This window comes from Staurois parvus, unplaced genomic scaffold, assembly GCF_062004578.1.
Source record: "Staurois parvus isolate SC_StPar_1 unplaced genomic scaffold, SC_StPar_1.0 ptg000019l, whole genome shotgun sequence".
In the NCBI taxonomy this organism is placed as follows: domain Eukaryota; kingdom Metazoa; phylum Chordata; class Amphibia; order Anura; family Ranidae; genus Staurois; species Staurois parvus.
Genome location: NW_028317815.1, coordinates 12,061,538 through 12,084,984, shown reverse-complemented (window position 1 = coordinate 12,084,984; position 23,447 = coordinate 12,061,538). Strand labels below are relative to the sequence as shown.

General features: G+C 37.8%; 1 protein-coding gene across 6 annotated transcripts in view; it reads right to left on the bottom strand.

Moving 5' to 3' along the window:
- Positions 1-23,447, bottom strand: part of CELSR1 (cadherin EGF LAG seven-pass G-type receptor 1) — a 198,715-nt gene that overhangs the window by 11,086 nt on the left and 164,182 nt on the right. For all 6 annotated transcript variants that reach the window (XM_089684862.1, XM_089684839.1, XM_089684847.1 and 3 more), the window contains exons 19-29: positions 22,759-22,942; positions 19,782-19,925; positions 16,361-16,550; positions 15,788-15,955; positions 13,650-13,776; positions 12,756-12,956; positions 10,911-11,085; positions 4,341-4,453; positions 3,186-3,265; positions 2,880-3,006; positions 159-284 (exon numbers count right to left, since the gene is read on the bottom strand). In XM_089684862.1, coding sequence (XP_089540988.1) covers positions 159-284; positions 2,880-3,006; positions 3,186-3,265; positions 4,341-4,453; positions 10,911-11,085; positions 12,756-12,956; positions 13,650-13,776; positions 15,788-15,955; positions 16,361-16,550; positions 19,782-19,925; positions 22,759-22,942 — 1,635 coding nt within the window. The remainder of the gene's footprint in view (positions 1-158; positions 285-2,879; positions 3,007-3,185; positions 3,266-4,340; positions 4,454-10,910; positions 11,086-12,755; positions 12,957-13,649; positions 13,777-15,787; positions 15,956-16,360; positions 16,551-19,781; positions 19,926-22,758; positions 22,943-23,447) is intronic.

Sequence of the window (23,447 nt, the reverse complement as noted above, 5' to 3'; positions counted from 1 at the left end):
TTCTTTATCTCTGTTATTGGAATGCTCAAACAGAATATAATGAATAATAGATTTGCCTAAAAACGGATTTTTCGTTCCAATATAATTCCATAGAGCACCAATGGAGGGCAGCAGAGAGACACTAGAATATAAACAGACAAATGTCAAACTGGACTTACTGTTAGTAATGTGGCTCTTGTAGTTGCTGTGTCATCTGCTAGGACTTTCTTTCCAGTAAAAGTATTCTTTAATTGCTTTCTCACTTCTTTGTTAAAGATGCAATGGAAAAAGAAGATGAAAAGCCCCTGCAGCAAATAAAAGGTGACATATATTTACTTTCTAATAGTTATACACACATTCAGCTTGAAAAATGAAAAGCAAAAGAATCACAATCACCAAATAAAATAAACCAGGTGTGTCTGTGTGCATGTATACTTATGGGCTAACACATTTATCATGGAGAGCAGTACACAGTGTACCCACGGATCGCAACCAGGATTTCATCTCCATTATCTGAACATATTAGAATTAAATCTGTTATTGGCTATCAGACTCTATACAATCATTACATACTGAACTATTAAATATGATCTATATCTGCAGTAGCCTGGTTTACGAATTTATATTATTATTGATATCCTATATTAAAAGTAAACATCATACCCCACACTTGGCTATCGAAAAAACCCTAACAAATAGATTCCCACTATGAATTTCTCCAGTGCAGTAAGTAAAGTCGTTATCAGTATAAAGATCAGCAGAGGTCAGGGGCAGTTTGGGAACATATATTACTGCTGCTGACAGAAACAGTCAGTGATAGGTAATTTAATGCTGTAGATGCAATTTAGCCAAAAGCCATTAAAAAAATCTCACTATCTGTAGGTATAGAGACTACAGTGACCTGATTAAGGAGGCACAGGACATAAACACACATTCATATTGTGTATTTATTTTTATGACCATTATTGTTGCATATCATAGACAAATTGTGAAAAATACACATTCACAGAGATCTCAAAGCAAAAATCTTTTGAACACACACAAAGTGAAATCACTTGTCTGAACTTAGAAGAGACAGACTTCAGAAATAAGCCAATCAAAGGGCACAGTTAAAGATGGCCAAAAAATAGAACTTGGCACTCATAAATGTTAGTGGATCAACAGATTACAACACAGTAGATCGGACTGTGAGAGCGGATTGGGCAAATTACCAGCAGAACAGATCTGTCATTATTGGTTCATATCTGGTAGCGATGATACACATAACAAATCTAAAGACACTGATACAAGTTTATAAAATATAAAAAAAAATCTGTTAATATGTTACTCTTCCTAAACTATCAATCAGATGTCTGGCTTTATCTGCCTCATCTATTTTAGGAATACAGCACAGTATGGTCAACTTGCCTCAAATGCAGCCTCTGACATGTCCTATGGGCTGCACAAAAGATTCGTTTTTTTTTTTGTTGCATTAATGCACAGTAATGATGTACATTTTACGGCATGTTAGCAGTACCAATGTGACAGCGATGACCAATCAGAATCAATCTGGTCCATGTTGGAAGTGCTGAGAAGCGTGGGAATCTCAACCCAGACCTCTTGAGCAGCTGCGGAGGTACTAACAGCTCAGCAATCCCAGAGGTAAGTTCACATTTACATTTTTTTCTGTAATGGTGAAATAACACTTTAAATCGCATAAAAATACTCACATTAACTATGATCCTATTTCTATTTTAACTTTTGTCAAGTTCTTCAGCACTCCATTTCCAGAAGAGCTGGACTGAAAAACGTTGCAGGATCCTACACAGGCAGATATCTTCATGACAGCTCATGTGACAAGGGCTGCACAGGAGGCTGTCTTCCCCAAAACCTGGGAGCTCGGAGCTCCAATATTCAGTCTCTGCTGTTAATTACATGCTGCTGGGATATAGCTAACACCTCATGAACAGGTGTGCAGATAAGGATCAGCAGCCTAAACACTGGTTCCATTTCTTTACATATTAACTGTGCCCATCCCAGGATATGGCCATGTATCAGGAGATGTTCATTTCAGGATCGGCAGTCTGCACACTGCCATTTACCTGGTGCCCATCACAGCAGGCTGCAAACTGGGGCATGTTGGGCACTAGGGGTCTTAAAAACAGAAAGACCCATGGTGTGTACTTATCCTTATAAAACCAAGCTTATAGTAGTCTTGGCAATGTCCTGATAATCACAAATAATGATAGAAAATTGCATTTATTAAGCTATCCGAGGGATTTCCTAGGGAGAAAAGAATGGAAAGAAACAAGCACTGTGACTGCTGCTAAGCATGAAGCAGTTGCAGTATACGCTGTTATCTAACACATCTACAGGTGTATTTACAAACTATGCATAAAAGCAAAAGTTTCATTTACATACATGTCATAATATAAAATATTATTGAATTGTTCAAAAATGTATGTCCTTTTTTTCATGAAGGACATGAGAGGGAGTGTTATAAAGTTGTGCAAAAGATAATGGGGCGATAGGAAGCAGCTGAATGTAGACAAAGTAATATAGGAACCAACATTGTAAAATCTTGGCCTGGGCAAGACTGAAGGCACAACAAGGCAAATATAAACACTGCATGCTGATCTGCTTGTGGCAACGTTATTAATGCCATCAATATTTAAGTAAGAGGTGCTACTTCTAAGTAAAGTGGGTAATCTGATGCGGTGCTAAGGTTATACTGTCTCTGAAGTAGGAGAGGAGGATGTCCTACATACACTGTCATTTCACCTACTGCAAGAAGTGATACGATTAAACAATAACAAATACAGTATACAAAGATTTTTTTTTTAGCATTACAGAGTGTGAACATTTCTTCATCAATACAGTTCATGCTACAGATCTGTTTTATGTTAATGAAGACATGTTACCTGCATACAGCTGAAGATGGCAAAGAGGTAGTGGAATGTCATGACATCACTGTTGACTGCCATAAGCCCCAATAACCAGGTGGCACTTATTAGAAGCAGTAATAGGAATGCTGTTCTCAGTGTAGAGCTAAGGGTCAGAATAGAATCCTGTGTTAGATGTGTACACATTGACCCAATATATTAAAACGGCAGAAAGAGACATAGTCCAGTACACAGTTAGCAATAAGCAGTGATTAGTATGACGCTGTAGCCATATGACTTTATAGATAAAGTGTTAGGATTGTTAACATATCTTTTCAAACTTACAGAATTCCGGTTTTCTCAAACAATCGTTGCCTTCGACCACAAGATGTCTTCACAGCCAGTACAAAGATGATTATATTTATCTGTAATAAAATGGCAGATCAGCAGTTGTAACAAGTGTAACACTTTTTACTGAAAACACCATTACCCCACTCAAGAATGTTATTTAAAAAATGTACTTTAGATGCTAAAAAATCAAAGCTTCAAAATGTCCCTCACATGCAAAGACTGTCTCCTCTGTTAGAACCAATTCCCTCTGTCCCCCTTTCCTCCTCAGTCATTCCTCTTATAGGTCTGATACTTTATATGGTCTGATACTTTAATGGACTTAATACTGGCTAAATCATGGGTGTCCAACTTTCCGACTTTCCTGGGCCACACTGGAAGAAGAGGAATTGTCTTGGGCCACATAAAAAATACACTAACAATAGGGATAGTGATGAGCAGAAAAAGTCAGGCAGAAAATTAACAATCACCGATAATAGATATAGTAATAAAACTTCATTTGTAATATTTCTTATTATAAAAGTTTCCAAACGAGTGCGATATTTGACATTGTTTTTGATAAACTAATGCATCAATATCTCGTTCACTGGATGTAGTAGCAATTCTCTAGGAATTCTCAAGGTGCTCATCAGATATTTTGGAGTCTAATTTTGCCCTGCGAGTGCTTCATCCTTGAAAATAATTGCTCACAAATATAGGTGCTGATGAAAACTGATGACATGAATAAGGCGTGATTGTGAAGAGTGGAAGATTTTTCTTTGGGAAGATAAAACTTATAAAAGTCCATTAAAGAGTCACGGTCAAATTATTCTTTGGCTACATGTGTTCACAAAGCCCGTCTTGGGCTGCATGCGGCCCGTGGACCATGAGTTAAATACCAATGCATTATGAATATGCAGAACACCTATATGTACTGTATAAAGGTGCACTTAAATAACACAGATAGTTTCTAGTGTACATTTTGTTTTGTGTTTCTTCCACAGTGCATTTTCCATGTGTCAGAGATTTTATTATATCCCTCATATGCCCAGACAGGCAATTTTTTTGTTGGTGTAATAAATTCTAAGTTTTAAATCAGTAAATTACATGGTTTGACTTTTCTTACTTGTCACAGCAATGTACTGTATTTTCAAACAGCAGATTAACACTTACAGCAACTACAATGCCAACAGGACCAGCAAAACTCCAGATAAGAGTGTCATGAACTGAAAGCCAGCAGAAGTCAGGGTTTCCATACCCCTGAGGGTCTAAACCTACAGCAAGACCTGAAAAAAGCAGAAGTATTATAAGCTGGATCACACTCAAACCATAACTTTAGTAGTAAGAGATAAGAGTATATGTGAAGATGTAAGTACATGTAATAACAATAATAACTAGAAAAGCTACAATTTCTGGGGAAATGGTGTGAAGTGTTCTTGCCTCCACCAGTAGTCTACAACTCTCACTCTAGCTTTTGTCACTCTGCTGCCTGCTCACACACCTGGGATCCTATGGCAACTCACTCTACAGCAGTGTTTCTCAATTCCAGTCCTCATGGACCCCCAACAGGTCATGTTTTCAGGATTTCCATTATTTTGCACAGGTGATTTGATCAGTTTCACTGCCTTAGTAATTACCACAGCTGTTTCATCTGAGGGAAATCCTGAAAACATGACCTGTTGGGGGTCCATGAGGACTGGAGTTGAGAAACACTGCTCTACAGCAAGGGCAGAGAAGAGCGGTTAAAAACAAACTGCTCCAACTTGCTCACTTCACTGGCGGTTGCCATCTTCAAACGGTGGTAGTTTAAAAATTATAAATCCTACACCGAAGAGCTTTATATTGTGACAATCACAAGACCCAGACTTACATTTTGATGCATAGTATGTCTCTGAAATATTAAAAATGAAGGCACAGTCGCAGTTTAGAAATTGCCCTTCAAATTTGAGGTGGCTAGAGTGAAGTCTCAATAAATGTGAATGGGTGGCGTGAGTTGCAAACAAATGGTCATATTGTGAAAACTATCAGGACTGTGGCTTAGCCGTGGACATTTTTAGTAGCAGCAGGGATAGCTGAACATTTTGATATTTGTGTAGGTGGGCTTGAAAATGAGGGAGTGATGGCAGTTTAGAAATCATGTCCTGATTTTTCAGCTCACACTCTAGCTTTTGTCAGCTCCCACTCTAGTTTTGAACATTCCGCCATTCATTCCTATGGGACCAATTTCACTACAAAAACGCAGATATTTCATGAACCATTCGACGAAACGTTCCACAAAGTAATAGCACACCAATCGGGAACAATCCGCACGTTTCAATATATTACTGTCTATGTAGTGGTAAATTTGGCTATAATAATAAGAATATATATGTGAGATAAGAGTAAGTGGTCTTGCCATGCAAGAACACTTAATAATGTATTCTTCAAAATCTTTGTGCAACACCAACTTTCTCTATGGAGATGGTTAGTCAAGAACCAAACTCAATTAGTTGAAAAGATAAATTCCATTATCCATGCTTTGACTCTACTGTGTTATTTAGGAAACCTTGCAGCCATGAATTGATTGCAATGCCTCAGGATTGTACCAATGCTTGTAAATATAACACGCTGAATTTTTTTAGCTCCTTTCATGTATGTGCAGTGCTAGCCCCCGGTGATTTGTTCCAGGTTCTTTTTCCAAGCTAGCATATTGGCAGCTAGGCATACCACAACAGTCACTCCTCTAGCTCAATGAACAGTCCAGGGGTACCTTTGGATGCTTTAATGAAAGTTGGACTTGGATGCAGGGAAGCTGTGACATACTCCAGGAGCATAATGCAGTAACACAAGGACACTCTTGACATTGTCAAAGCTTCTTACTACAGTCCCTCTAGCAACAACTAGTGGGATTGAACAACAGTGAGACACCATAGGAAAGGTCCCAATTCAAGTAAGCTCTGGCACTGATGCAAAAGGAATAATAGCAGCACACAGTCACTAGGATCCTACACTCAGGTCTGTACTCACAATGTCCCTGGATACTTGGATGCCGCCTCCTAAAATCATCCAGACATTTCTCCCGTGAACTCTCCAGACCAGATCCCCAGTGAAATCCCTTAATCAGTTCCAGCAGGATTCAGCAAAACAGGCTGCCCAGAACTTAGTATAGCTGGGACCTCCATGAATACATATAGGAAATGCAGCTGGACTGCCCAGAAGGGCAGCTGCTTTTCACGTTGGGAACTTCTCCCCCTGGAGAAGAACCCCAGCTGCCAAAGATGAAGACTATTTATGCACTCCCCAGCCACCTACTGGGTATCCTCTGTAGGGATTGGCTGAGATCACAAATATTTAGGCTGTGGATATTCCTCTTGCAGCCCACTACATTCTAGAATCCCCCAGAAGACAGGGGGAAGTAGCTGAGCTTGCAACCAGTGAAGACTAGAGCAGCCAAAATAATTACACACTGCTCCACTGACTACAGTGGAGCCAAAAAAACTAAAATTTACCTGACATTTCTAGCAACCAATCTAGGAGGGTGCTACATCTGCGACAAAAAAAAAGTGTTCCTCATTATGTCTGTTAACATCAATATGGTTCTGGAGTTTCTTAACTGTAATACTAATAATAAAGTATATTTTTTTTGTATAATATGATAGAATGTCTGATCAGCTTGTTATGAGGGCACCCGCTGCTCTGTGTGTCCATTCACAAACGGAGCCCCCTCTCTCTTCTCATTGGCTCACTGGCTATGATTGACAGCAGTGATGCCTCAGCCAACGAGGAGAGGGAGTCCTAGGATAGCCGAAACTGCAGTGCACATTGCTGGATCAAGAGGGGGCTTAGATGAGTATTGGGGGGGCTGGGGGGGATGCAAAGAAGATTTTTTACCTTCATGCAAGAAACCTTTAGCCTTTACAACCACCCTAAATGTGTTAATGAGTAAAAATGTTATTAACAAATTTCAATTTTGTAGTATTATTGCTATAAAATATTAATAAAAAAATAAACACAGGATGCTTCAATAATAGTTTGTCTGCACAGCATGCTTGAACTTTGAAAATACCAGCACACTTTCTGACTACTTCATCCTAATTCCAAACTCACAGGGGTCTGTAAGAGCCATCAGACAGTTTAGGGTGTGTCCCTCCTCTGATTAGTTAGCTGTGTGTTGTGTGAAATGTCCTGAATAGCAGGAGCTCAGGCTAAGCAATCTAGCACAGCAAAGAAATTAACGCCTCCAGCATGTCACATGCTGGCTGCAATGCATAAATATGATATGTCAATTGTTACATATTTACTTGATTAAAAAGCTATAAAGCACCAACATTTATATTTTTGTCATGAACATAACAAATAAAGAAAACATACCATGCTGTAGTAAATAGTATACAATAGAAGATAATAAATTAGATTTCAGAAGTCATTTTGCTTAAGAAAAGACAACAGCAGCTAGTTATTGTGGTTTACTGCAACTTTTACAAACCCAAAAAAGTTGGGATGCTGTGTAAAATCTACATAAAAACAGAATGCAATGATTTACAAATCTCAAACCCATATTTTATTCACAACATAAAGTAGAAAACACATCAAATGTTTAAACTGAGAAAATATACCATATTAAGAAAAAAAGGTAATTTTGAAATTTAAGGCAGCAACTCATCTCAAAAAAATTGAGACAGGGCAACAAAAATCTGACAAAGTAAATGGTACAAACAAAGAAGAGCTGGAAGAAAAATTTGCAACAAATTAGGTTAACCGCTTCCCCTCCACCCTATAGTAGAAATACTGCTACAGGGTGGCAGTGGTGCATAAAATCACGTATATATACATGATTTTGCAGTTCTGGGTAGGGGGCTGATTACTTGCTGGGCACTTGGTGATAACAGAGTATCTCCGATGGGGGAGAGACCTCTATGTAAACAATACAGATCTCTCCCCTGTAGGCTAATGCAGAGCCATACAAAGCAGTGTGCTTACAGTGAAACAGACAAAGCACACATTATTATTATTATTATACAGTATTTATAAAGCGCCAATAGTTCGCTCAGCGCTGTACATTACAGAGGGGGACAGAACATGTGACAGAACAATACCAATACAATGCAAAACATGAGGGGATTGAGGGCCCTGCTCTTTTGAGCTTACAATCTAGTAATAGTAAAACAGCACACAGTTAACCCTTTGGTCGCCCAAGATGTTAACCCCTTCCTGCCCAGTGCCATTAGAACAGTGTCAGTGCTTTTTATTTGCACTGATCACTGCATTGATGTCACTGGGGATGTCAGTGACACCAAATCAGTTCCCCCCCAGTGTCAGAATGCCTGCCGCAGTCCCGCTATAAGTCGCTGATCACCACCATTACTAGTAAAAAAAATAAAAAAAATTCCAGTATATATACCGTCATTTGTAAATGCTATAACTTTCACATAAACCAATTAATTTACACGTATTGGGATTTTTTTTTAGCAAAGACATGTAGCAGAATACATTTTGGTCTAAATTTATGAAAAATTGGATTTTTAACATTTTTTTACTGGACATGTTTAATAGCAAAAAAATAGTTTTTCTCTCAAAATTGTCGGTCCTTTTTTGTTTATTGCACAAAAAATAAAAACTGCACTGGCGATCAAATACCACTGAAAGAAAGCTCTATTTGTGGGAAAAAAAGACAGACACTTAATTTGGGTGCAGCATTGCACGACCGTGCAATTGTCAGTTACAGTAATGCAGTGCCGTATTGCAAAAAATGGCCTGTTCAAGAAGGGGGGTAAATCCTCTGGAGGGCAAGTGGTTAATTATCAATAGGTCAGTAACATGACTGGGTACAAAAAGAGCATCTTAGAGAGTCATTGGGCAGAAGTTCAACAATCTGTGAAAAGATGCGTCGAACAATTGTCGAAGAATTTCACAACAATGTTCCTCAATCTAAAATTGCAAAGACTTTAAATATATCATCATTTACAGTACACAATATCAAAAAAGATTACAGGAATCTTGAGAAACCTCACCGTGTAAGGGACAAGGCCAAAAGGCAATATTGGATGCCTGTGATATTCTGGCCCTCAGGCTGCACTGCATTAAAAACAGGCATGATTCTGTGATGGACATCACTGTATGGGCTCAGGAATACTTTCACTGTCTATGAATGTGTTTGCCGTGTCATAGAAAATGCATGCAAAGAAGAAGTCGTATCTGAACATGATCCAGAAACGTTACTATTCTTTTGGTCAGTGCTCATTTAAAATGGTCTGTTGCAAAATGGAAAACTGTTGTGTGGTCAGGCGAATGTAAATTTGACATGCTTTTGGCACCCATGGATGCCACATCCTCCAGACTAAAGAGGGGATAAACCTTCTGGCTTGTTATCAGCTCTCAGTTCAAAATCTCACATCTCTGATGGTTTGGGGTGCGTAAGCGCATAAGGATGGGCAGTTTGCACATCTGGAAAGGCACCATTATTAAGCAAAAAGATATATCCAGGCTTTAGAGCAGCATACGCTCCCATCCAGAGGATGTCTTTTTCAGGGAAGGCTTTGCATATTTCAGCAGGACAATGCTAAACCATGTACTGCATATATGACAACAGCATGGCTTTGTAGTAGAAGAGTCCTGGGTGCTTAACTGGCCTGCCTGCAGTCCAGACCTTTGCCATATTTTTCATTTCAAGATGTGCAAAATATTTTCAAATGGTAAAAGAAGACCCAGGACTGTTGAGCAGTTAGAATTCTATATCAGAGAAGAATAAAACAACATCCCCCTCCCAAAACTCCAGAAATTGGTCTTCTCATTTCCCAGACATTTATAGAGTGTTGTTAAAAGAAGAGGGGATGCTACATGGCCATATCCCAACTTTGAGATGTGTTCCAGCTGTCAATTTCAAAATTACCTTTTTTTGTTCTTAAAACGGTGCTTTCTCAGTTTAAACAGTTGGCGTGTTTTCTATTGTGAATAAAATATGGGTTTATGAAATTTGCAAATGATTGCATTCTGTTTTTATGGAAATTTTACACAGCATCCCAACTTTTTTGGAATCGGGGTTGTATAAATGAATCCCTATAATTATATCAGGTGTTCATATGTTACCTGGACTGTCAATTATTACATTATTTTCACTCTACTCTGGGGCATATGTAGAACAGAGATGATCCTTTTAGCAAATAATACAGTCAACCACCATCATTCAGCAACACACTAACAAAGTTATGCAAACCCTCAGCCTATGTTCCCAGGCATTAAATCAACATAAAAAGATGTTTTTTTTAAAACAGCAGATACTGTGTACTCAGATTTCTCCCAGAGGATGAAATACAGGGCAAGTATGCAGGTGACAGATAAACTGAAGTATGTTATCAAAACTTAAAAAAAAGAATTAAAAAACAAAATAAAATTATGTAAAAGTGAACCAGTTACAAATAGCAGCCACATAGGTTTCAGCTTTCATGTGAAAGGGCACTGGTAGGGGGACACAGGAGAGGAGGTTTGGGGCCAATAAATAGGTTTATTATTTTAATTAAAACAAGACTTTACAATTACTTTAAAAAACATATTATTTGAAGAACTGTGGGCATCATACTGCTGACTCAGTGTTAAGCCACAGGGAGGACACGTGCACTTCTACAAGAAATGACTGATATAATAATATAGACATTAGTTGACCCATAATAATGACACATTAACAACTGTTTTATGAAGGTTACCTGTTAACATGACTCAAAATAACAGCTCATTTTTATATTGTTAAAGCTACAATAGGCAACGTACCTGTAATGATGGCAGGTATACCATAGCCAACTACATAGTAGAATCGCATATGACCTGTGTCAATGTTTCGGACTTCAGTCAACATGCGATAAATGTGTAGCCCTTCAACAAACATCCATGCAAAAGTGCTCATGTAGAAATAGTGGAGGAGGATGGCAATCACTGTGCACACAAACTGAACAAAAACAAAAAAAACAAGTGAGACTTCTGATAGGAACATGCAGAATTCTTTCAGATGAAGGATTGCTCTGAGAATCTATAAATTAAATATTTTCCCCATACTCTATCATTGCTGTACAGTACTTCTCCCAAGATCCATTTTGATACAGCTATTTTAATTCAAATCACATTACAAAACTTGATCAACATTGAAATATTCTTTGCTCATTTGGAATACTGGTAAAACAAATTGCACAGCCAAATAGCACAAGTTCTGCTCAACCAGTATTATATATTAGCCTGAACTGGGGAGTTCTTAATTGCGTCAGGTGGGATTTTTACCTTCTTTGAAGAACAGTGCTGAAAAAGGCAAGCCAAAATTGTGGGAGCTTGATCATGATGCATGAGCTGTGCATGGCTATGAAACACCTGACCATTTCTAGAGATCTGGGTGAGGATGCATATAAAGAATCTGGAATAAATTCTGATCTGCTTCATTCAAACCCTTTGGGGATTATTCTAAAATTAAAACTTGAATCTAATGTCAGCCACAGTTATTTGACCTACACCTGACCACTTGAGAACAGGCTTATTTCCAGTAATAATACTTGCTTACAGCTCCAAAAAGTAAGTATAATTTCTTCCTTTTCTGTCAATACTATTCATGTGCTTTCAAGGTGCAATGCTGTTGCTGGTAAATAGGAGAGATGCTATGAAGTAATAACACAATTAATTGCCTTGATCCAGCTTTGTTCATGAAGGGTTATGCCGCTCCCTAATACAGTATTGTTAGTGGAACGTTCATAAATCAGACTGTATGCCAAGTAGTCATGAATTATGTCAGCCCCAGCATTCTTGTTCTTTCTTGAGCTTACCAGTGCATGACGTGTAAGGCAGCCGCTCAAGTGCAGGTACAGTAATGATTAATTGTCTACCACATTGCTAGTACATCTTATAGTACAACTGCCTGATGTGAAGAATCATCATCTTGTAAAAACATCTGCCATAACTTCAGAAGTAGGCTATATTCACTATATTTAACTACTAATCAGGATACGCAGAAAATCTACAAAGTACCAAAGCTTTTTATGATCTTTAATTAAAATGGTTTGAATTCAATAACAAAAAAACAGATGAGTTCTAATCCACCTCCTGTCAAAACTGGGTAAGTGCCAAGGACACGTTCCCCAGACCCTCTGAGGCAGTACCACTTAGATATTTGCTTGGAAAGTTGTTAAACTGATGCTGAAACAACATCATCCAGTTTATTAGATTGCTGTGTATCCTAAATATGTTTGGCCACACTGAATATATGTCTGGATTTTATTTTACAAAGGGAAAGTGTAGTAAAGTGATCCTTCCTTGTCCTGGTTATATATATATATATATATATATATATATATATATATATATATATATAAATAAAATAGGGGTAAAAGGAGGAATGCAGTACCATGTACACATGTTCATGTGCCCGGGGCTGCCTAATCTGCTGCTAGGAAGTAGTCATGACATTTCTTTGTAACAGAGTGCTGCAAAAAGGAACTTCACATAGAAAGTAGTCTAACAAAAATTATAAAACAAAAAATATTAATGGTAATACAAAATATATAAATGTTAATAAACAGCAGACAGTAAAAGACTGCCAAAGGTTATATAATTCCAAATGATTTTCCTCCCACTTACTGGATTTTCAGTCTGGTTGATTCCAATAAGAAAGACCAGTTCAGAGAAGAAGAGGGCAGCCACCAGGTTTTTGTGGATATTATGAATGTTGGAACGCAGAGTTCTGATGATAACCAGCAGGATGAAAGTTAATAGAAGAGCCACCAGTGAGACTGACACAGAGGTATATGTGATAATCTTCAGAGGTAGAACTTCACCATTCTGCCATCAAGAGAAGTATTAGATCACTTTCCTTTCATAAACAATTACAAACATTAACAGATCATCAATCTGAAGCCTAACCTGAATGCAGAGTTTTCTAAAGTGTATACGTATTTACAAACTATTGATTCTTAGAATTGTGGTAATCTTTCATTTTTAGGCTTTCACTGAAGGCAGTGGGCTGACAGATTAATCTGTCATAGGGACATTTGTTTTGAGCCAGCTTGGCTCAGAATGGTATACTGTATGTACAGTATTACCACACATCCAGCCAGCTTGACCCAAACAAACTCAAGGTTCACATTTTATACCCCGCGTATAAGACGACCCCCAGTTTTTGGGGCATATTTTTAAGTATAAAAAGTAGTCTTATACGCCAGAAAATACTGTATGTCTACCTGTTTATACAAAGCAGTGCCTGAAGATGCCAGAATATATTAGTGAGTTTGCGCATCATCATTTTAACGGGCTTCAATTTTACACAGTTTCTAGCATTTGGCAGCATATTTCTCTCTCCGAATATCCAAATATACATTAGCCTTTTTTTTATTTTTCTTTGTATTTCCACTAGGAAAGATCAGCCACAACATCACAAAAAAAATTATTTGCTTTCCACAACTTGCTATTTATAGTGGGTAAACTCATAGAAAATGCAAAATGTGAAACTATAGATATTTCTTCTCCTTAGTTTACCTCTCGTTTGGAAATATCCATTAATACTGCAAAGCTGGTCATATGATTGCACTGACAGATCACATGACTTTTATTCCTGGACAGCAGTTCACAGCCTTTAGAGGACCATCCTCCAACGCCTCCAGCTCTGTGTGAAGAAAATGTGATAACTCTAAAAATACCACACTTGAAATAGGAAAAAAATACTGATTAAAAAGGGGCATCACCATCAGCTTAAACCAGCTGAATTGAAAACGCAGCTTATTGCTGCTGTTACTTGGAGCCAGCAAAGGAATGTTTCCACTACTTGCGTCAGCTACAGGTCTTTACATTAGGTGATGTCATTGGTCACAGCCTGGCAGGAGGATAGAAATTGGAAGCCTTCTTCTCTGCCAGCTCATTGTATAAATAAGACAACGGTGATTGGCTCTGCCATCACTTGAGTTACTAAAATGAAAATGACTTGTGTGCTTCCTAAATACAAAACCTAAAACCTTATATATGGCAGTGTAAAAATAAAAAAGAAGAAAAAATTTAACAAAATAAAACAAGAGAATGCCCTAGCTGTGTGATACTCCACATTGTGATAACTGAATAGATATATTAATGGCGCAATCTCAACACCTAATTAGAGCATCTCGGTCATGACTGGAAGTGAAGTCGCTTGGCTCCGTCCTCTGACGCGTTGCGTCACAGGTCACATGACTTCCTCATTATTGTCTACAGTTGGAATGCAGATAAGTCTGTTTTAATCTTTAATTTGAGTGACATTCGCTTTAATAATAAATGTTATTTTAACTACTACACTATGGGCGGCCCCCCTGCTTTTATTCCTCCTTATGAACATACAATGATTTTAACGGAGAGCTTTTAATACCTGCTGGAGAGATCCAGGAGTGAAAGGAGAGCAGCACATAGCAAGTGGGATTCTGTTACACAAGCGAGTTTGACCTGTATGAGAATATGGATCTGATATGAAGGTGAGCAGCAACTTTGCACAGATGGTGGAGCACAATAGAAATTGCATATCACAGGGGTGAAGTCTCTTGGAATTAAGAATTGATATTACACAGATATTCATCAGCACGCTGATTATGCAAGCATTATGTGGACTTTTGAGATATTTACCTGTATAGTTATGCACTTTGCACTGGCATTATTTCCATATTGATTCATTTATTTTGTTTTTTACCCTTCTTTCTTTCTTGGATTATGATGTATGAGATTTAATATATGTGCATTGATTTGGGATTTATGATATTTCTATAGTTCCACTTTATGAAAAGATAAAGATATGCACATTTAAATAGGAGTTTCAGCACTGAGGTTGTGGTATTAACACACAAAGGATTATCAGAGCCCACATATTAGGTGTTGAGATTGTGTTGTACCATTAATATAGCTATTCAATCATCACTTCGGTTGGGGTGGGGTGCACAATCTTTAGCAAGCCATGGTCAAGCTGCCCCTTTCAGCAACACAGGGGAAAAAAAAGTCTGGATGGCAGAGCAAGGCATTTACTGATAGCATGTAGTCCTACTGTGCTACAATCAGCCTGTTGCCACTGGTTGCCATTACCACTGCAGACAAGAGTAAATAACTGCTAACTGCTGCTATCTGTACCTTTGTTGATTTCAATGGTGTAGTTCAGGCTGTCTTGGTCCTGAAGGATGTGGAGTAATAAATTAATAGGGGTTGCTGCTGACTGTGAATAAAGTGTATAGGGGCTTTGAAGTCTGACAGTTGTACTGCACTCTGTCCACAAGACTGTTTAAATACACATACTCCTGACCCCTGCACTATGTGCACTAGGCTGTATTGTTACACCTGGCCCCTACACTCTGTGTACAACCATAGGTTGTACACTACATACTACTGGTCATTGCAATTTGTATGCTTGCCTGTACATTACATACTCTTTGCCATTGCAATCTGCACAAAAATATCACAGACATGTATTTTGTCACAAGCCATGGTAATTAGGGTGTCATTCAATGGTGTGAGTTCTTTTTCTCAATTGGGGACCCATTCAATTTTTGCTATGGGGCCCTGTGATTTCTACTTACAGTAAGATAATGAATACCTCCTCACAAAAGCAACAGACTAGTCATTTTCTGCAAGCTATAAGAAATAAAGTAACAATAAATTTAGAACCTTACATGATGGAGTGATTCCAAAAGACACACACAGGTTTGGTTCTCTCCTCGGTCTCTAACATTGTATATTCCAGAATGATGGGCCTGTCTAGTTGTGGTGGTAGCAGCTCACCTTCATTGTGCACAGATGCACTTACAATAGGTGTATTGATGACTGGACGATTGGGTACTCTGTAAAAAAATATAACAAATATGTACCAAATTATTTTAGACGTGCAATTATAGAAACAGCCTGTGTCTATAACAATTAGTCAAAGGAAGAACAAATTGCCTATTTGCAGACTAGCTGAAATTAGAGATATCAGAGAAGTGGGAACTTATCTAGTATACTATAAACCCTCGGATTCACTAAAAAATGTGCACGCAGTCTTTAGTGTAATGAATATTTGGCATATGTGTCAAGAATTCAGTGCAAGATGGATTTTTATTTTGTCTTTGTATATGCAATCAGCAAACTTTGCTAAGTTTTAAAAAACATTTTTAGAAACAGTGATTCTGTGTTTGCGCAGTGCAATTTGGATAAAATGAATGCTGTAAATTAGAATAAGACAGACAATTGAGAGTTCACTTAAGTACCTCAGACTTCTGCGGTCAGGATCATAGTTTTCTGGCAAAAGCTGTCCCAAAGAGCGATACACAATCACCAAAGCAATTGCGTGCTGGTTGGAGGAATCTGGCTGCCTTTTTTTCCTCTTGGACAGATGAGTGTCATATTCATTCTCACTGCTAGGATATTTCTGATTGGATGGTTTCATTGTAGGCAGAGCTATATAAGGAATTAGGTAAAGTTTCAGGGTAGGTAACACTGGATCTTTAGGACAAATACACAGTCTTGAAATCAGGCTAGCTTAAAAACTAAATTTTTTTTTGCATTGCGCACACAATATAAAATGTTATGACCAATAAATGAAATACAGCTTCATCTGACCAATGCTAAAACAGTGAAGTCATGCAATAAATCTCTAAACATCTAATGAAACTGAATGTTTTAACTCTCAAAATTTCACAATAAATCTGCTATAAAATGTAATTTTGTGCAACAAGTACTCACTGCAGGCTTTTCACATGATATTGGAAACAGTAAATGCAAACCATGTCATCTACTGCCTTCCAGCTAGCATGATAACTGTGTCTTCAGTCATATAAAGCATTTACAATGTGCTACAAAAAGTGAAAATAGTGGAGTAAATCAATGCAAACAAACTGTAAAAGTGCAGTGAAATTCATTAACTTCAACTATCTGAAGACTACCCAAATCTGATATTTTACTTCTCAGCAGTTGACAAGGGCCAATTTACCCACTAGCTTCAACGCCAAGTCCGCCCAAAGCATTGAGAGCCCACTGTAATGTCCAGGATAAGTGCACTTATTTGGGACCTTTGATGCAGAGGTGTCGCCACTGAGGTTCGGAAAAACAATTAGCCAAAACAGAAGTATCAGTTTTGGGAAAATTGAGTTTACAGTTAAACTTCTGGATTTAGCAATGCTTTTGTTATAAACTGTATATAATGATCACATTTTGTTTTTCATTAGACACTTTGCTAGCAACCTACCAGCTAGCAAGTAGCAACCTACTACACATTTCAATAAAAGGTGACAGAACTCACAAAGTACAAGATATTCCAACTTTTAATTGTGTGTACAGGTGCTGTCTTTATGTCCTTGTCTACTTTATATAGTGTTTACCATTACCTGTAAATATGAATCAAGTGTAATTAATTGTATTCTCATTACAAAACAGATTACAGGATAACAACCCAAAGAATGAAATTTGACACTTATAGGTTGAAAAAGGCTGGACTAGACCTTCAACATGGAGGAACCCTTATTCCAGGCTCAGGGAACCCCTGCTAACAATTACTATATCTACACCTCACGGTACATTAGTGTAAAGGTCTCTGGGAAGATTACAGAACACCCCTTAAATCTGTGGATAGAATTGAACCCTAGAGATAGCTATAAAGAAGATCATTGTTGTCAATGGTTACTCATCTGAGAGGCAGAAGTTGTTCAAGGAACTCCTAGAAACCTCTGGAGAAACCCTGGTTGGGAAAGGGTGGTCTAGTTTATTATTTTAATTGTGATTGCCACACTACATGTACCTTCATCAAATGATCACAATGAAGAGGCAGATATCTGATTAAATAAATCTATAAAACAGAAAACAATAAAATCTTTCAGGTAATGAAAAGCTGTAACTTTTGTGCCCTGAAGGACTGCATTATTTGTAAGTGTGTGGCAACCCTATAAACTAAACCAATGTAAAGAGAAAAACTACCAAGGGACAATGCTGCTGGACTTGTGGGTGTGAACCGTAACTTGCAATAGTCACAAAACTGGTTCTCAGCCAGTGGCTTGTGAGCCACATGTAGCTCTCTGCAACTTTTTACTATTTTGCAGTGGCTCAGCTCACATCTATTTAATAAAAAAGATTACATTACAGACACCCAAAATATGAGGTCTGGTGGAAACAGCCACATTTATTTATTTAAAAAAAAAGTAAATATTTCCAAGAAAATGGTTACCATTAAGACAGATGTTATACATTATTTTGTAACTGTGCTTTAAACAAGTGAATAGCCTAGTGAATAGTGATGACAGACCTAAAAAGTTTCACATCAGTCACCAAAAGCAGCTCAAAGTGGTTATAAAGCCTAAGCGTTTTTTTATCTTAACCTCCCTAGCGGTCTGATTATGTCCATATTTCTGTCTTCAAATCGGTACATTTTTTTGCATGGAAATATGTATTTTTTTTATTGTAGGCCTGTAATTTTTAGGAATAACTCACTGAAATCTGTCCGAACAAGAGTCTAGTAAACATCCCGGGTAGGATAAAATTTGAAACACAAAATCATAAATTATAATTTAATAATCATTAAAAATAATAATATAATAATAATAATACATTTATTTCAATACATAATCAAACCAAAAACACTGAAATTTGAAATATAGCGCCAAGTTTGCACATCACTGAGCAAAGTCGCAAAATCGTTTTCAGTGTCTGATGACGAATTTCCCCACAAATCATTATCACTCAATTCTGCAAGTAGTTCTAATTTACTATCGCTGTTCTCTAGCTGGTCTAAAACCGATTTTGACCTAAAGGGACGCTTTTTGGACGCCATGGACATTTCTCAGTTTCCAGGCAGAAAGATCAGTAAAAATGCAGGCAGGGCACAGGACAAAGCACTAGGGACAAAATGTATGTGAAATGGTTTGATACAGTAATGTTTTACTATGTTATTTTAGTGAATTTAGTGAATGTCACTTTTTGTCATGTTCAAATTTCCCGCCGTTCTGTCCCCGTACGTCCCGACGTCGCAGGGGACAGAACCCAGAAGACAGATGCTGGCATCCGCCGGAGGACATTACAGGGGACACTGCAGGAGGGACATCGCGGGAGCGCAGGACAAGGTAAGTGAAGAACAGATCCCGGAGCAGCGCTGCAGGGTATTCCCGAGTGTAGCTCGGGGTTACCGCTTGTGGTACTGAAACTTTACCCCGAGCTACACTTGGGAATACCACCAGGGAGGTTAATGCATTCCTTGCATTAGGGCAAAAAATGTTTAGATATGGGTATCGCCCCCTCACCATCCCTAATACTTACCTGAGCTCTCATTTGATCCAGTGCTGTGCAGGTCTGCAGCTCTTCTCTCCCTTACTTCCTCTCAAAGCCAGTGACGAGGAAGCAGGGGGATTTATTATTGCTTCAGTATATAGAAATGTTTCCAATAAATGATAACAACCATTAAAGCTTATGAGACATATACAATGTCTTAGCAGTTATTGTTGTTACACGTATATTTGCACATTTTTTTGTATTCTTCCCCCACAGAGAAATAGAAAGATGGATGCTAATCTAGAAAACTACTTGAACAAAATGAGCATAATAATGCAGACATGAAGAAGATTGTAAAACATACACATAGCATTATGTACCATTCAGGGCACAGGAGGCATAAGCTTTAAAACACAAAACACTGTGGTAATTTACCTTTTCTTTCTGGAGGTTTAAACAAAGTGTCAGGGAACAGGACAGACGACTCCAAATCCTTAGGATAATCTTCATATATAGTATTAAACTCAGGTACTTTGGCTCCACTGAAATTAGCCTTGTCAAATATGTCTACGGCAATGACTGATGGATAGAATGTACAGAAAGAGATACATGGATTATATTACCGCATTATGAGAGTTCAATTATTTTACAGTTTCCCACCCTTAAAGAAAAAAAGTCATCCTAACTTGCTCTATATTATGATGGGGTGTGTGTGTAATATATATATATATATATATATACACACATACACACATGAACACACACATACACCCATGAGATCTCAGGAGGGAGCAAATACACCCGACACCCTCAAATGTGTTTCTTAGACCCTCAATGACACTATGCTGTTTACACACCATACCACATAAACTGTTAAAACTTTGAAATATCTAACTTGGATGTACGGAGTTTGATTATGGGTCTAGGAGTACTTAGCAATGACATGATGAACACAAGCTTAGCCATGCTTCAGAACACAACGCTCAAAGTTGTGAATATGTGTTTGCCTCTGGCTCCATTCATATATAGGCATTTTGAAATGTGGATGGAGTTGCCGCGATTCTGCCTGTAATCTCAAAACACGGTGTTAAAATGTCAAATCACACATCAGAGGGGCAGCACAGTGGCTAAATGGTTAGCACATCTGTATGGCAGTACTAGGGTCGTTGGTTTGAATCCCAGCTACAGCACAACCTGCCTGGAGTTTGCATGTTCTCCCTGTGCAGGTTTCCTCCGGGTACTCCGGTTTCCTCCTACTTTCCAAAGACATGCTGGTAGGTTAATTGGATCTGGTTTAAATTGGCCCTAGTATTTGTATGTATGCATGTAAGTTAGGGACTTAAGATTGTACACCCCTTGAGGGTTAGGGTACTTGTGAATGTACAATATATATGTAAAGCACTGCATAAATTGATGGCGCTATATAAGTACCTGTAATAATAATAATGTAATCAGTGTGTTCAGGTGGCATTCATTTCAATGGCAGCTAAAAACGTGGGAAGATATTGTTGCCTGACAAATCTCACAAACCAAATCTCACAACGTGTCGCCCAAAATAAGTTCCAGAACCGGTGACACACATAGTGCAACTATTGCAGCAGAATCACCCCACATTTTTAGGTAGCATTGAAATTAATGACACCTTAACATGCTAATGTGTGATTTGACATTTTAACAGTGTGTTTTGAAATCGCAGGAAGAATTGTGGTGATTCTGCCTACGATTCAAAACACCTATATGTGAACGAAGAATTAGAGACACTGGGACATGTTAAGATTATCTGACATACAAAGTAACATTTTTCTATTCCATAATATTGCCACATTTTGTAGCCATTTTAATAATCTACATAAAACCTTAACACGTTAACATTTTTATTACAGCTATTTTATTAAGATTACAAAAAGTTTCTGTGAGGAATGAATTCTTATTCCAGGCAAATAGGATAGTTCGCCCTATTTTAAATGCATGTGAACTTTTTAAAACCTAATAGATTGTGAGATGAAAAACACAATTTTAATCAGCTTACAAATGTGCCACAACAGAAAATAAAGTATTGGTAGATCCATCAAACTAAACACCAGCACTGATAAAAAACACTAATACAGGTCAGCAACAATGCTTTCCATTTATCCTGCAATCTATACAAAAGGCAAATAGCAGAAGTAGCATATATAAATCATTATTCTCTGTGTAACTCTTCTATGGTGAACACACCCTTTTGTAATAAAATTAGTCATAAATAAGCTCTTAAAATGTTCATGAGTCACCAAGAGTAAAATGGCATTTAAAACACAGAAACAAATTCTGAGAATGGTGGAATTACCATTTCCATTTTTACTATGGTCAGACTTTAATTTTCACTTGAAATAATATACAGTAGTGCTTATTAAACAACTAGTGAGAGCTCATTCAAGCAGTAAAGCATATAGACACACATGCTGTGGTAACAAGCATTGTTGTGCATATTCTCATGAATTAGCTTTCATCTTACCTACCATTAAGCCGACTTGTGAAGACCACACAGAGCAGAGCACCAAAAATGCAACATGCACAAACGTTTTATAACATATGGTAGTAGTGGGAACAGGTGCCAAAGAATGCATTTTTGTTTGTCCAACAAAGGAAAAAAATTAAACCTGGTGTGAAGGAGTCCTTAATTCTAGTAATATCGAAAACTTGCCTAATTCAGGTATTGGGAACACTTATTTATATTAAAAATGCACATCCATAGCAAGCCGAACCTTCAATCTAAACATTTTAGAACACTTGCTTAAATCATCTTACTTATATTCAGGGCTTAAATCATATTAGTTTATACACTGCTCAAAACAATTAAAGGAACACTTTTAAATCAGAGTATAGCATCAAGTCAAGCTGCTTTGGTGTTAATGAAATTAACAACAGGTGCAGTAGATGGGCAACAATGAGACAATCCCCAAAACAGGAATGGTTTTACAAATGGAGGCCACTGACATTTTGTTCCCTACTCATCTTTTCTGATGTGTTTTCAAAGTGTTCTTTTAATTTTTTTGAACAGTGTATTTAGAGCATTCTTTGCATTTATACCCCTCCCTAATCCTGTTTCCTATAGCATATCCTATGTGAGTGGAAATATTTATATTTATTCAGCAAGGCAATAAGGGATGGCAACATATTCATATACTGAAAGCAATGGGAGGATGCCGGCTCTCGTAGCTAATTGTGCCCACTCGCGTGTAAATATTCATGCTGAGATCAAATACGTGTGATTGGCCCTGGAGGTGGACTGCCTTGATCTCTAATCACATTCTGGTCACATAAAACACTGGAAGAAAAAAAACTCCTTTGTGACCGGTGGTATTTAACCCAGGACCCTAGCACTAAAAACTGCCATACATTTTCTAAAGAAGTATTCAAGGCAGCTACTCACTAATATTTTTGGTGACAATGACAAAAGGCTTCATATATGTCTTTCTCATGTTCCTGGCCACATTGTTAGCATATTCTTCATAGTGCTTTAGCAGATGGGCAGTGCCCCCTTCAGTTCTCTGAATGTGGTCCCAGTGGTCTTTGTTGCTGCGATCAAGTATAGCACTGCCTGCATGGATGACATTCTGTAGGAGGATAACATTTTAAGCAAATATAAAAGAAAAATATTTTGGCAAACAATAAAAGATCAGAAAGAAAAACAGTTTAAAAACTACAGTCAGGTCCATAAATATTGGGACATCGACACAATTCTAAAATTTTTGGCTCTATACACCACCACAATGGATTTGAAATAAAACGAACAAGATGTGCTTTAACTGCAGACTGTCAGCTTTAATTTTAGGGTATTTACATCCAAATCAGGTGACCAGTGTAGGAATTACAACAGTTTGCATATGTGCCTCCCACTTGTTAAGGGACCAAAAGTCATGGGACAGAATAATAATCATAAATCAAACTTTCACTTTTTAATACTTGGTTGCAAATCCTTTGCAGTCAATTACAGTCTGAAGTCTGGAACGCATAGACATCACTAGATGCTGGGTTTCATCCCTGGTGATGCTCTGCCAGGCCTCTACTGCAACTGTCTTCAGTTCCTGCTTGTTCTTGGGGCATTTTCCCTTCAGTTTG